Source organism: Mustela lutreola, chromosome 7 (genome assembly GCF_030435805.1).
Source record: "Mustela lutreola isolate mMusLut2 chromosome 7, mMusLut2.pri, whole genome shotgun sequence".
Taxonomy (NCBI): Eukaryota; Metazoa; Chordata; class Mammalia; order Carnivora; family Mustelidae; genus Mustela; species Mustela lutreola.
In genome coordinates, this window is record NC_081296.1 from 50440483 (window position 1) to 50454176 (window position 13694).

Here is a 13694-nt window from a genome sequence, read left to right on the forward strand (position 1 = left end):
GCTAAAAGAGTAACTCATTTTCTGAAGTCATTGCAGTAAGTATAACAGAAACCCAGAAGATAGATTTAGCTTCTAGTTTCTTGGAGTCAAGGCCTGAATATGATGAGTTAGCACTCAGAGCTGAGTGTATGCATTTGTCAGGAGAAAACAATTTTTTTTTTCTAGCTTCAAACTCAAATAATAAAGCATGGGTCTATTAAAAATATTCAATGATAATTAAATGTTTTCTTAAAAAAGATTTTACTTATTTATTAGAGAGTGAGCATAAGCACATGTGCATCAGCAGAGAAGGGCGGAGGGAGAGAAAGAAGCAGATTCCCTGCTGAGTGGGGAGCCCCATGTGGAACTTGATCCTAGGACCCTGGGATCATAACCTGAGCTGAAAGCAGACGCTTAACCTACCGACCCACCCAGGCACCCGATAATTAAAAGTTTTATCAAATGTACAGGAAAAATGTAGATGGTTGTTTGTCGGATAAAAATCTTAATTTATGCTAAGGACCTGAGTATATTGTGCTTCTGTGAAGGTATTTCTGCATGGAGCTGAAGAGATGGAACTGCATTTCATAACTTTGATTCAGCATAGAACCAATAAGAATCTACATAATGGTGAGTCTATCATTTTGCACTGTTGTCTCCGCCTGAGTTTCAGTAGGTGCTGTATAACCCATTTCAAAATGAAGAAGGATTTTGTGGAGTGAATGAGGTCAGGTTGCAAGATGGGGCTCCTTAGTGGGCCTGGAGACTGCTTACAATTCTCTCTTCCTCTCCCCTGCTCCCCCCTCTCTAAAAAAAAAGCACAACTTTTCCAAAGACTTGGGGGTGTGCGGACAAAACACACACACAAAAACAATCCTGAGGACAGCTTCCCTTATTGCTATTTCATTCTTATACTATTATGAGTTATCGCCTGGGTTACCGCTATATGGGTATTATATATAACAGAGCAGGAAGTCCCCCTAACTGTGCCAGTAGCAAAATGTGCCTTAAAAAGGACAAGTTTATTTAGAAAAAAAACTTAAAAAGTAGAAAAGACAACTCTATTTAGAACAGGAATCCCGCTTCTGTCTGCAGCTGCTTTTCTTCATTGGATCTGGAATCTTCCCGTTCTGGCTCCAAAGCGGGCTGAGGAATCTCCTCTCTTCCTAGTGACCTCCCAGCCGGCACCGATGGCCTGATCAATGTGCACCAGCCAGTGGTGCTGGTAATGGCGGGGATCGTGGCCCTCAGCTAAAGTCGCCAGTGAACAGAGCCTCTGCATCAGGGCGGCCATAGATGCCAAGTGGAGCGGAAAGCTTGGCGCTGAGACCGCCCCCGCCCCCGCCTTCCAGCCTCAGTCGTTACACCCCCTCTCCGCCCGGCCCCAGCCCCCGGCGCCCTCCGCCCCGCTCCGCCCAGCTTCCAACCCCTTCCGCTGCGTCCCAACCCCTACCTCCGCTCCGCCCTAACCCGCCCCGCGGCTCCCGCCCCCACCCCTCCACCGCGCCCCGCCCCTCCCACAGTTCCCTCCGCCCCTTCTCCACTTCCCTCCGCTCCTCCTCCCACTCCCTCTCAGGCTCTGCGCTCCGCTCCGCCCCACGGCTTCCAGCTCTTCACACCCGGCTTCCAACCTCCTTTGCCTTGCTCCCTTCACCCCGCCTCCAACCCCTTCTGCCCCGCCCCAACCCCCTCTGCGGAGCTGTGCTCCGCCCCGCCCGCTCCAGCCTCCTCTGCCCCGCCTCCAAACTCCTCCGCCTTGTCCCGCCTCCTCCGCCTTGTCCCGCCTCCTCCGCCTTGCTCCGCCCCCTCCGCCTTGCCCCGCCTCCTCCGCGTCTCCTCCAGCCCCTCCGCTGCTCCCTGCTCGCACCCCCGCGCCGCGCTCAGCTCTGTCAGCGCCCGGCGCACCTTGCGTCCCTGTTAGGCCTCCCGGCCGGCTTCCGCGGTCGCCATGACGGCGGCCGTGTTCTTTGGCTGCGCCTTCATTGCCTTCGGGCCTGCGCTGGCCCTCTACATCTTCACCATCGCCACCGAGCCGTTGCGCGTCATCTTCCTCATCATCGGGTGAGGCGGTTGCTCCGGGAAACCCGGACTTGGGGCTCTCCTCCCCTGCCGGAGGTAGCGGCGACCCCGGGCGTCCCCGTCAAGGGGCTCGACCTTGTGGGCTTTGGAGGGGAGAAGGGTTGGGACCGGGAGAGCCGAGATCCCGCTCCTCTGGTACTCTTCGTCCTCCGAGGGTCGGCGGGAAAAGAAAAAGAGCCCCAGGACCCCACAGGCCGGGCTTTGGGGAAGGAGCTCAGAAAACCCTGATGTATGGCTCCGGAGTTTTTGCCGAGTAGGTCTGTGGGTGGGTTCTGGTGAGTTGTGCAGCCATTAAAATTGTATGAAAAAATTGTGGGTAAGTTCAAATTTTTCATCTTTTATTTTACTGGAGGGGGTCCCTAGTTGCCCTCAGATTCTCACAGTCATCTGTAATCAATCCCAAATGGGTTAAGAGCACATTAGCCCCCGGAGCTTAGGTGCTTTAAAGCATACCCGTGCCGGACCCCTACCCCAGATCAGCCAAATCGTGATGTCTAGGGGGTGGGATTCGGGCTACGGATTTTTTTTTTTTTTAAGCTCCCCAGGTGATTCAGGTGTAAAGCCAAAGGGTGGCAACCCGTGCAACCCGTGAAAACACCGAAGCACCTGTCAGTGCATCTCTTTGCAGGAGCTTGGTAAATACTGAACTCTTGCGGCGAATGTGGTCATAATCCCGGTTTTCACCTGTCTGGCCGCTCTTCCGGGGCCCCTCCTCCTCCCCCTCCCCCTTTGAGATTCACTTAGTACTTGGAGAAACAACCGTGGTAGGCCAGTGATAACCACCTTTTCTGAGCTGCTTCACCTCTCACAACAGTATTGAAAGTGCCGCATCAGATAGGTCATTTTAAAAAACAATGGAGATTTGAGCAAAAAATTTGTAAAGCTTGTTATAATCATTAAAATCCTCTGGTGTGTAGTTGAAGCCAAGCCTGGAAAGCTGACTTAGATTTCAACAGGTTTTCAACCTCTGAATTTTATACCAATCACTCCGTTAATAGAGATGTAGACTTTGGGGGGGGGGCAGGGTGGTGGGGGAGAGAAAGATACGTATTTGCATATGAATGGGCAAAGCACTAATTAGGAAGAGTAGCAAATAACCAGGTTTTTAGCTAGATAGTCCTTGACAGATAGTTTGCAGATGTACTTTAGAAGGAGCAGAGCCACTGGAAAAAAATGATTGCTAGGAAAAATATCTCACATTCCTCTTGGACTGGATGTTTATCTCACCAGGGAAAATGAACCATTGATTAAGAAAAAGGGATCTAGGGGGCGCCTGGGTGGCTCAGTGGGTTAAAGCCTCTGCCCTTGGCTCAGGTCATGATCTCAGGGTCCTGGGATCAAGCCCCACACCGGGCTCTCTGCTCAGCAGGGAGCCTGCTTCCTCCTCTCTCTGCCTGCCTCTCTGCCTACTTGTGATCTGTCAAAAAAAACAAAACAAAAAAAAAAACACCTAAATAAATAAATGTTTAAAAAAAAAAATGATCCAGGGCATCAACTTATGAAGACCTTTTTCCCCCTCTTATAAAAGAGTCAGGAAATCTGTTCCTTCTTAAGTAGGGTTTTCTCACTTTTAAATCATTATGAATCTTATTCACTTACACCTTTCTCTATTTTTCAGAGCTTTTTTCTGGTTGGTGTCTCTGCTGTTTTCCTCCCTTTTTTGGTTCATGGCAAGAACCATCACTGACAACAAAGATGGACCAATACAGAAATATCTGCTGATCTTGGGAGTGTTGGTCTCAGTCCTTATCCAAGAAATGTTTCGGTTTGTGTATTATAAACTCTTAAAGTAAGTTAAATATTTGCTTTACTTTTTTGCCTATTTATACTTGAATTATGATTTAATAGTTTGAAACCTTAATATAGTGTGGTATTGAGGGTCTGTGCCTTCCTATAGAGTTGTAAGTCAAGGATTTGTACATTTCCAGTCTGAAAATATGGAGTATTTTTTTTAAAGATTTATTTATTTTAAAGAGTGCATTTGTGTGGTGGGGAGGGGCAGAAGGAGGGGGGGAGAGAGGGAGAATCTCAAGCAGACTCCCAAGATGAGTGGAGCCCACTCATCTTGGGGCTTGTTCCCACAACTGTGACTAGAGCTGAAATCAAGGGTTGGATGCCCAACCGACTGAACCACCCAGGTGCCCTGCAAATACTGAGTATTTTAACCTGTGGACATTTCTTCCTTCACTCATTCAAAAAAACATTTCTTGAGAATTTACTCAGTGCCAGGCACTGTCCTAGGCACTGGGGATACAGGATGATTAAAAGACCATCCTCTGTCTTCATGGAGGTTATGGTGGAAAGAGCCAATACTGAATGAACAAGAAAATACACTGTATGCTAGAAGATAATAAGTGCCCTGCAGGAAAATAAGCTAGAGAAATAGTCACTGAAATAAGAAAAACTGTTCCAGCTTAAAATTAATGTGTGCTTCTCTTTGCCACCACTGAAAATAAATAATTCTTATGGAGATTATGCCTACTATTATTTTGGCTGTATTAGGGGAGAACAGGGGTTTATTTTGTGATGTTTCATGTGATTTCATGTCTATAATAGAAAAATATATTTTAAAAACCATGGTTATGAGTTCTTTTTTAAGGCCAGGAAGTAGGTCATCTGTAGGATCCATGAGGACCTCACATGAAACCGTGGATTTGAAAACAGCTTGAACTTAGAACCATATTTTCTTTCAGGCAGTCATGAGGTTGGCTTTGATTACATAGTAAGCCTTAATAAAGTGATGAGTGTGCTCTTTTTATTTCTGCAAATGAGATAATTAAGGCATTCCACAAATTTCATGTATGCAATCAAGACAGAGTCTCAAAAACATCTCTTGTAATAGGCTTCTGATAATTTGTTCTTGCCAACATGCCAGACCTTCTGTATTTTTTTACTTGTTGCTTTGAAATATTTTATTTATTCATTTATTTATTTATTTATTTAAAGTATGGGGGTGGGGAGGGGCAGAGGGAGAGAGAGAATCTTAAGCAGGCTCCATGCTCAATGTGGAGCTTCGTGTGGGGCTCCATCTCATAGCCCTGAGCTCATGACCTGAGCTGAAATCAAGAGTCAGAGGCTTAAACAACTGAGCTACCAGCTGCCCCTACTTGTTGCCTTTTTCTTTTTTTAAAGATTCATTTCTTTATTTTAGAGAAGAGGGTGGTGGAGGGAGAGGGGGAATCTCAAAAGGAATCCACACTGAGCAGAGATCTCATGAGATTCGATCTCATGACTGTGAGATCATGACCTGAGCTAAAATCAAGAGTTGGATTCTCAACCAGTTGACCCACTCAGGCGCCCCCTGACTGGTTGCTTTTAATAATAGTGAAATTTAATAATGAAGCACTTTTAATTACAAATAGCAAGCCAGGAAGACATTGCTTAGAAGTAAAAATCTTAGAAAAGGTTTAAAAATGAAATTTCCATTAGTTTCTGAAACTATCAAAGAGCAACAACCAAGTAGGAACAATTTAAGCTTCCACAAGAATATAATCCTTAATAGATGGAACATCTATTCAGCTGTGGTTGAATGTTTTGTGATATACAGCAATTACTTTAGTTCCAAAATTATTTTTAACTGTACAATATATTCAGGTAATCAAAATCTCCCTCTTTCTGATCTCTGCCCCACAGAGCCAAATGAAATCTCTGTTCCATGGTTGTCATCTTGTCTCTTTCAAGGCTACACATACCTCATTCCTTTACCTGGCCCTCAGAAGACGTAGATATGGCTTCTAAACCTTTCCATCTCTTTTTTGTCAATAGACACCTGTTTTTGTTAGTGCCTGGAGTTTACCTGTGCTTAGGACCCAACACAGTACCCTTCTGTGGTCGAAGTCATACAGAGAGCAGTGGTCTTTCCCACCCTTGCTTGGGTACTGTACTCTAAACTCAGTCTCAGGTTGCACTGTTTTTTTCCTGTCAGCAGTATCACTGGCTCATGTTGGTTTTGCATTTTCACATATGTTCATCCAACTTTTGGAGCAGACCTAATTTTGAATAGATTTTCACAGTTTAGGGACATGGGTTTAACAATTCCCTAGGATATTAGGTTCTAAAATCCGACTTACCTGGAATGACTAAATCTGCTGGTCTTTATCACCTTGTTTCTTCATGGATTATACCTGGCATGCAACCTTTTATTGCCACTGTCCTATGGTTCTAAAGGACTACAAGCTGAACATAGCTTGCTATTTTTAATGAGGACAGTGAGGGAGTGGGGACATACTGGAAAGGCTGTCTGTCAAGGCTCCCATGCCACCAAGTTCAGAGAAGCCTCTTTGGCCTTCTTTGGAAACCATGATTATTCCTCTGAAAGGGCCTTTGGAAATTAACAAACAGAAAATAGGACAAACCTGTACTAATAGGTGACTTGACTTCCCATTGCAAAATGCATCTTCACCAAGCCTTTGCATTATTGTACAATATTTTTCTAGCAAATTTTAAGAAATGGTGGCTGTCATGTAGTTATATGTTAAAACAAGTTTGAGAATTATTATGATACTTTATTCATGACCAACATATAAATATGTTTAACTTGCTCTTGTGCTGTACTACATTCAAACATAGGAACTTTGGTTTAATTAATATATTATCTATCTCCACTTCCAAAGTAGGTTTTCAACTTTAAAGTACTGCTCCAAGACAAACCGTAAGAGACTCTTAATGTCACAAAACAAACTGAGGGAGGTGGAGAGGTGAGGAGGGAGAGGGTGGTGGGGTTATGGACATTGAGAAGGGTATGTGCTATGGTGAGTGCTGTAAAGTGTGTAAACCTGGCGATTCACAGGCCTGTACCCCTGGGGCTAATAATACATTATATGTTTATTTTAAAAAAAAGTACTTCAATCACAGTTTTGCTATCTGAATTTGGTGCCAAGATTACAATATGAAAGTTTTTTATATATATGAAATTGAATCAAAATATTTATCACTGCAGTCTCATAGATTTATTTCATGGGTCAGGCCTTGGGAACAAGTACTTCATCTTGAAGAATGAATAAATGAATTGTACCTTTCAGCATAGCTAAGAGCAGTACTGTGAGAAACTGGCATGTGGCCACAAGTGATAGTCCTTCCTATAGTAGTTTCTATAAAAAATCCAAATTATGGTTGCATATGTTGCCTAAAACATACATTAAACATTTTTTGACTTGAAGCTTTTGTAATTTAATCCAGTTTTATCTTATAATGCTGATACCATAAATATTTCCTAATTTTAGAACATCTTCCATTTATAGAAAAAATGTTAAGATAATCATTACTACAATTTCTTTTTTTTTTTTAAGATTTTATTTATTTATTAGAGCATGAGTCAGAGGTAGGGAAGAGCCAAGGGGGAGAGAGAAGCAGAAGATAATCTCTGCTGAGCAGGGAGCCTAGGGTGGGGCTCTATCCCAGGACCCTGAAAGCACAACCTAAGCAAAGGCAGACGGTTAACCAACTGAACCACCCAGGTGCCCACGCAAAGTTTATATTTCAAAAATTGAACTTTGTCTTTTTTGTTCTTGGAAATAGTAATAAATGTAAACAGAATTTTCCCCTTCAGTAAAATGGTCAAATTAAAAACACTGTCCCAATAGCCCAACTATGGAAAGGATGTCCATCAATGTATGAATGAATAAAGAAGATGTGGTGTGTGTGTGTGTGTGTGTGTGTGTGTGTGTGTAATGGAATATTATGCAGCCATCAAAAAGAAATCTTGCCATTTGCAATCACATGGATAGAACTGGAGGGTATTATGCTAAGTGAAATAAGTCAATCAGAAAAAGGCAATATTATCATATGATCTCACTGATATGAGGAATTTGAGAAACAAGACAGAGGATCATCAGGGAAGGGAGGGAAAAATCAAGACAAAACCAGAGAGGGAGACAAATCTTAAGAGACTCTTTTTTTTTTTTTTTTTAAAGATTTTATTTATTTATTTGACAGAGAGAGATCACAAGTAGGCAGAGAGGCAGGCAGAGAGAGAGAGGAGGAAGCAGGCTCCCTGCTGAGCAGAGAGCCCGATGCGGGGTTTGATCCCAGGACCCTGAGATCACGACCCGAGCCGAAGGCAGTGGCTCAACCCACTGAGCCACCCAGGCGCCCCACTTTTTTTTTTTTTAAGATTTTTTAAATTTGTTTGACAGAGATCACAAGTAGGCAAGAGGCAGGCAGAGGGAGAGAGAGAAGCAGGCTCCCCGCTGAGCGGAGAGCCCGATGTGGGGCTTGATCCTAGGACCCAGGATGATGACCTGAGCCGAAGGCAGAAGCTTTAACCCACTGAGCCACCCAGACACCCCTTAAGAGACTCAATCTCAGGAAACAAACAGTTGCTGGAGTGGAAGTGGGTGGGAGAGATGAGGTGGCTGGGTGATGGACATTGGGGAGGGTATGTGCTATGGTGAATGCAGTGAATTGAGTAAGACTGATGAATCACAGACGTGTACCCCTGAAACAAATAATACACTCTGTGTTTTTTTTTTAAATAAGAAGAAAAACACTGTCCCTTACATCATGTGTTCTATCCATCATGACCATGGAAACTAATGGTGTTTTCTACTTTTCCATTTCCTAATGTTAGTGTTGAGAACTGTTTCCATAGACCTTTCCTCTCATAAACTTGCAGCATAGAATGAGGAAGTTTATTAGACTTTTGAATTTATATATTTAATACATTTGTGATACCTTGCTATACCAGATAGCAAAAATGTTTTATTCATTATTGAGCAATTTATATAAAACAAATCCTCTAAAATTTGATTCTGTTGTGCCATTATGTCTACTTGTTGATAGAGATTGCTATCATATATGTCTCTCAGCTTTAGCCTTTTTTTTTTTTTAAGATTTTCTTTATTTATTTGACAGAGATCACAAGTTGGCAGAGAGGCAGGCAGAGAGAGAGGGGGAAGCAGGCTCCCTGCTGAGCAGATAGCCCGTTGCTGAGACAGGGCTGGATTCCAGTACTCGGGGATCACGGACCTGAGCCAAGGCAGAGGCTTGGTGCCCTTTAATTAGCCTATAACAACATTCCTGTCACAGGTTATTTTATTTAGGAAAATTGAACATTTTGGTTGGTTACTGCTCCAGAGAAAGATGATACAGCCACTTAAGTTTTGATTAATGTCCTTGCTACCAAATAATGCTTATAAATGGAGTGCCCTGAAATGGCAAATTGTTTCTTTTGAGTCTAGAAAAAGGTCCTTTTCATTATTCTTGTTACTACTATGGTTGAATTCTACATTGCCTTAATTTAAAGTAACCAATGGTATTTATATTTATGTAATGAATAGGCCTGCTATATTGAATACGAATACCTTGAAATTTAAATTAACACAATGCCCAGAGTATACGTATCTTCTGGTTAATTAAATTTTCTACTCTTAGAGTTAACCTAACTCATTTTGTTTCAGCCCTTGGTGAAAAATCAATCTAAAATGTTTGGTTTCCTTATTGCTTTAACAAATATACCTTCTTGTAAATACAATGTAAATATCCTTTGAGTCAGGATCATTGTTGCGGAGTTTCTAGCCAACAAATGTTAGTAATCGTGACAGCAATAGAACTGACAGCTATACCTTGCATTCCTACCTAATACATCTGCATGGGAGTAGGGACTCAAGATAAGTTTGAGAATTGTTCCCAACAGAAGCACAGATATCACTGAAGATTATTTCTTAGTGACCAGTATTCTAATGTTTCATTTAAGTATTCATTTATTGTCTTTCTAGCATCTTCTCTGATTAATTCCCCCCTGAAGCCTGATTGGGATATGAAACAAATATGTAGAATATTTTATCATCCGAAGATCATATGATTAAGTAACCCTATGAGAGCTCAGATCATGGGCATTCTAGGATTGAAGAGTAAGGAGAGATTAGCGATTATCAGTCACTGGTAGAGATGACTTTGAGAAAGTGCTTACTAAAAGAGACTTTGGAAGATGAGTATAATTTAGGTTCTACAAAATGGAAGGTAAAAGGAAGGGTAGCAAAATAGCTATAACCCTGGTGGGATTGAAGGTTTAAGTACTTCGTAAGAGGGGACAAATTCAGAGTGATAGATAGGACATTGAATTAAATATTTACTGAGCTCAGAAAATAGTCAGAACCATTGCTTTTTTTTCTTATAAGTTCAATCCCTGATGGCTTGTTTAGTTATATTTTTCTTATTTTTTCCCCTTCTTTGTGAAAAGTCAGATAAAAGGCAAATTGGTTGGAAATTTTGGTTGATATTAGTTAATTGAAAATTTGCTGGGTTTAGTTTAAATGCATTTTGTTTTATTTTGTTTACTATTTTTAGGTTTTACTTTTATTCCAGTTACCATACAGGGTAATATTAGTTTCATTTCTGCAACACAGTGATTCAACATTTCATACATCACCAGTTCTCATCTCAACAAGTGTACTCCTTAATCCCTATCACCTATTTAGCCCATCCCCCAGCCACTTCCCCTGGGGTAACCATCTGTTCTCTATAGTTAAGACTCTTTAAATGAATTTTAGATTTAAGGTATAACCTGAGCAGAAGCCTCAATAAGTAGATTTTGAAATACCTTGTGTATTTTCCTGATATACTGCTTTTCCTTTTAAAAAATTGTGTGGTTTTATTTTAGAAAAGCCAGCGAGGGTTTGAAGACTATAAACCCAGATGAGACAGCACCTTCTATGCGATTACTGGCCTATGGTAAGTTGGAACTGTATGGTGTCATTAAGAGAAAAAGCCAGATTTGACATAAAAGCCATTTTTATTTTTTATATCTTTGTAGTTTTGTGTTTTCTGTTTTTTTTTGTTTGTTTGTTTTTGTTTTGTTTTTTTGACAGATTACAAGCAGACAGAGAGAGAGAGGGAGGGGGAAGCAGGCTCACTGCTGAGCAGAACAGATTGATGTGGGGCTCGATCCCAGGACCCTGAGATCATGACCTGAACTGAAGGCAGAGGCTTTAACCCACTGAGCCACCCACGCACCCCTGGTTTGTTTTTTTTAGGAGAAAGATTTACCCATTTGAGAGAGAGAGAGTGCTTGCACAAGGTAGCCATGGGAGAGGAACAGAGGGAGAGGAAGAGGGAAAGAGAAAATCTCTAGCAGACTCCCCACGGAACATGGAGCGCAATGTGGGGCTTGATCCAATCCCATGACTCTGAGATCATGACCTGAGCCAAAATCAAGAGTCAGAGACTTAACAGACTGAGCCCCCTAGGCACACCATCTTTGTAGATTTTAAATAGTATTTTATTATTGCCTTGACCTTTTGGTGCACATTATTTGTTTTTCTAGCTTTCTAGGACCGTTATGTAAAGGGAAATAATTACAGGTGACCTGTATGTTCATTAAATAGTTGACCAGGTTTGAAAGTTGGGCTTTTAATATGCATATACTCTAGTTAAGTTTTTAATATGCTTTTAATACTCTAGCTAAGCTTTTAAGTATTGTTACTATTTTCTCCGTTGGGTTGTTACCCTAACTTTGGCTCTGATAGGAGGACTTTCTATATTAATATAGTTAATATCTCTGCAGGATTTTCTTTTAGAATTATGTTTTAAGATTGGTTCTAGCTCCCTAAATTGAGTCAACCTGGTTTGACCCAGAAATTACTTTCTACTATAGACAGTCATCCCTCAAGCTTGGTTCCAGTTTCAAGCCCTCATACTTAATTCTACGGACTGTAATCATAAACCAAAGCATAAATCAAAACTGCAGCACTGTGTCCTCTCTCACCTATTGTTTCTGTGCCTTTTTAGATCTTTTTCTTTTTTCATTTCTCTGCTATATTCCACTGTTCATTTCCCTTCACTTCCCTATTTACATCCTTTTCTGTTTATCATTTCGCCAAGCACAGTTTTCCCTGCGCCAGCCTTCCACTGTTTCTCCAGCAGCACATATACCGTTTGCCTGTCAAAATAGTGTTCTCTAGTCCTTGGAAACTTGATTTGAAGAGAAATCTTGGCGTGAAAAGGGTCTAACGTGTTTCTTCCTCTTTAGTTTCTGGCTTAGGCTTTGGAATCATGAGTGGAGTATTTGCCTTTGTAAATACCCTTTCTGACTCCTTGGGACCAGGCACAGTGGGCATTCATGGAGACTCTCCCCAGTTCTTCCTAAATTCAGGTATGTGCCAATTAGATGTGAATATTCAATCTTCTGGTCTAAATAATCATCCTTATTTGAGTTCTCTGCCTTAGGAATTCACAATTTAAATTTATATGATAACTTGTAAAGGGAAAATACTATTAAATAGCAGAAGTAAAGGATGTAGGAAAATAAAAATTTTGGTTAGAGTATTTTAGAATTTTAGGGTAGAATTTAGCATATATAAAATTTATTTTTATTTTGCTATACTAATAATGTTGGATGTGTAGTTGATGTATTATAAGTGAATTTTTATAGGTTTTATGCCTTTTTGTTTTTATTGGTTTGCCTTTATCTTCAGTAAAAGCCTTAGTCTTTAATTTGTCATCTTGGCCCACTTTTGGGATAGGCAGTATAACTGAATTTTGAAATTGAGAAGGGGAAAAATGTTTCTTATTTAATGTAAAGTAATGTTATGCATCTAAAATATACTTTTAAACATATCTGTGTCATTTAACAACTGATCTTTCCTTTTTCTTAAAAACTAGAACATTAAGAGAGAACTTAGAGTCCCTTGTTTCTCATAGTTTTTCCCCCACAGATAACTATTGCCCTGATTTTGTGTTATCAATTCCTTAGGTTAACCAGGTTTGAAAGCTAGGATTTTAACATATATACATGTTTTGTTTTGAAGGTAAAACATGAAACTTTTACCTTCATATATATATCTGAAAAAATTAATAGTTTTCCTGCTTTTGAACATTTAAGAATAAGTCATGCTGTATTCTTTGAAAAAATAAGTTGAGAGGAAAAAATGATAATACATGAAATGACCTTTTATCCAAAAATGTAGGAAAGGATCAACTCATTTCAAACTGCTTTTCATCCACCAAGCAAAAATTATCATCATGAGGCAGTGATCATGCATTTGACAGTTGTAATGTACATAATTGACATAAAATTTCTCTTAAATTTCTGAGAGGATTCTTTTAAAAATAGTTTTAAGAAAATTCTGCTGTGTTTTTTGTTATCTCCACAATTTATATTATTAAATTAAGTGACCCCCCACGCACATATCCTATTAATTATTATTTATTTAACATCTATACTAAAGGAATTTCTGTCCTCAAGGAGCTTACCCTCTAATAGAGAAAATAAGACTAAACACAAGTGAGTAACTATTTTAGTATAGTTTAAGATAATAAGAGAATCAGGTAAAGAAATTGTGCCCAGATTTTAAAAACTGCTGCATTAGTTTATAGTCATCCTGCTGCTATGGTGATCCCTAACCCCGTTGGACTCGTGTTCCTCATTTTAGTCTAGGCCTTGGTATCTCCTGTCTGCATTACTTCCGTCAACCCCCAACCGGTTAGTCTTTCCTCAACATACTTTCATGTGAATCTGGCATGTACTCAGCCACCAAAATGATCTTCCTTGTACAAAAATGTATAATGACTTTCCAAGGACTATTCTTTGTAAGGACTGAGTCACAGCCCATTACATCTGGCTACAAGTTCATGGGTTGGACTTACTTAGTGGTGCTTCCAGTAAAGCAAATTTTCTTCATTTTAAGCATTCCATAATT

General features: G+C 40.7%; 1 protein-coding gene across 4 annotated transcripts in view; it reads left to right on the plus strand.

The window, feature by feature from the left end:
* The first annotated feature begins 1797 nt into the window (after window positions 1-1797).
* The window catches only part of APH1B (aph-1 homolog B, gamma-secretase subunit), a 32348-nt gene continuing 20451 nt past the window's right edge, over window positions 1798-13694 (plus strand). For 3 of the 4 annotated variants that reach the window (XM_059180723.1, XM_059180724.1, XM_059180725.1), the window contains exons 1-4: window positions 1798-2040; window positions 3677-3847; window positions 10658-10728; window positions 12026-12148. In XM_059180723.1, the coding sequence (XP_059036706.1) occupies window positions 1928-2040; window positions 3677-3847; window positions 10658-10728; window positions 12026-12148 (478 nt within the window). In that variant the 5' untranslated portion in view covers window positions 1798-1927. The remainder of the gene's footprint in view (window positions 2041-3676; window positions 3848-10657; window positions 10729-12025; window positions 12149-13694) is intronic. The other variant, XM_059180727.1, reaches the window with a different exon arrangement.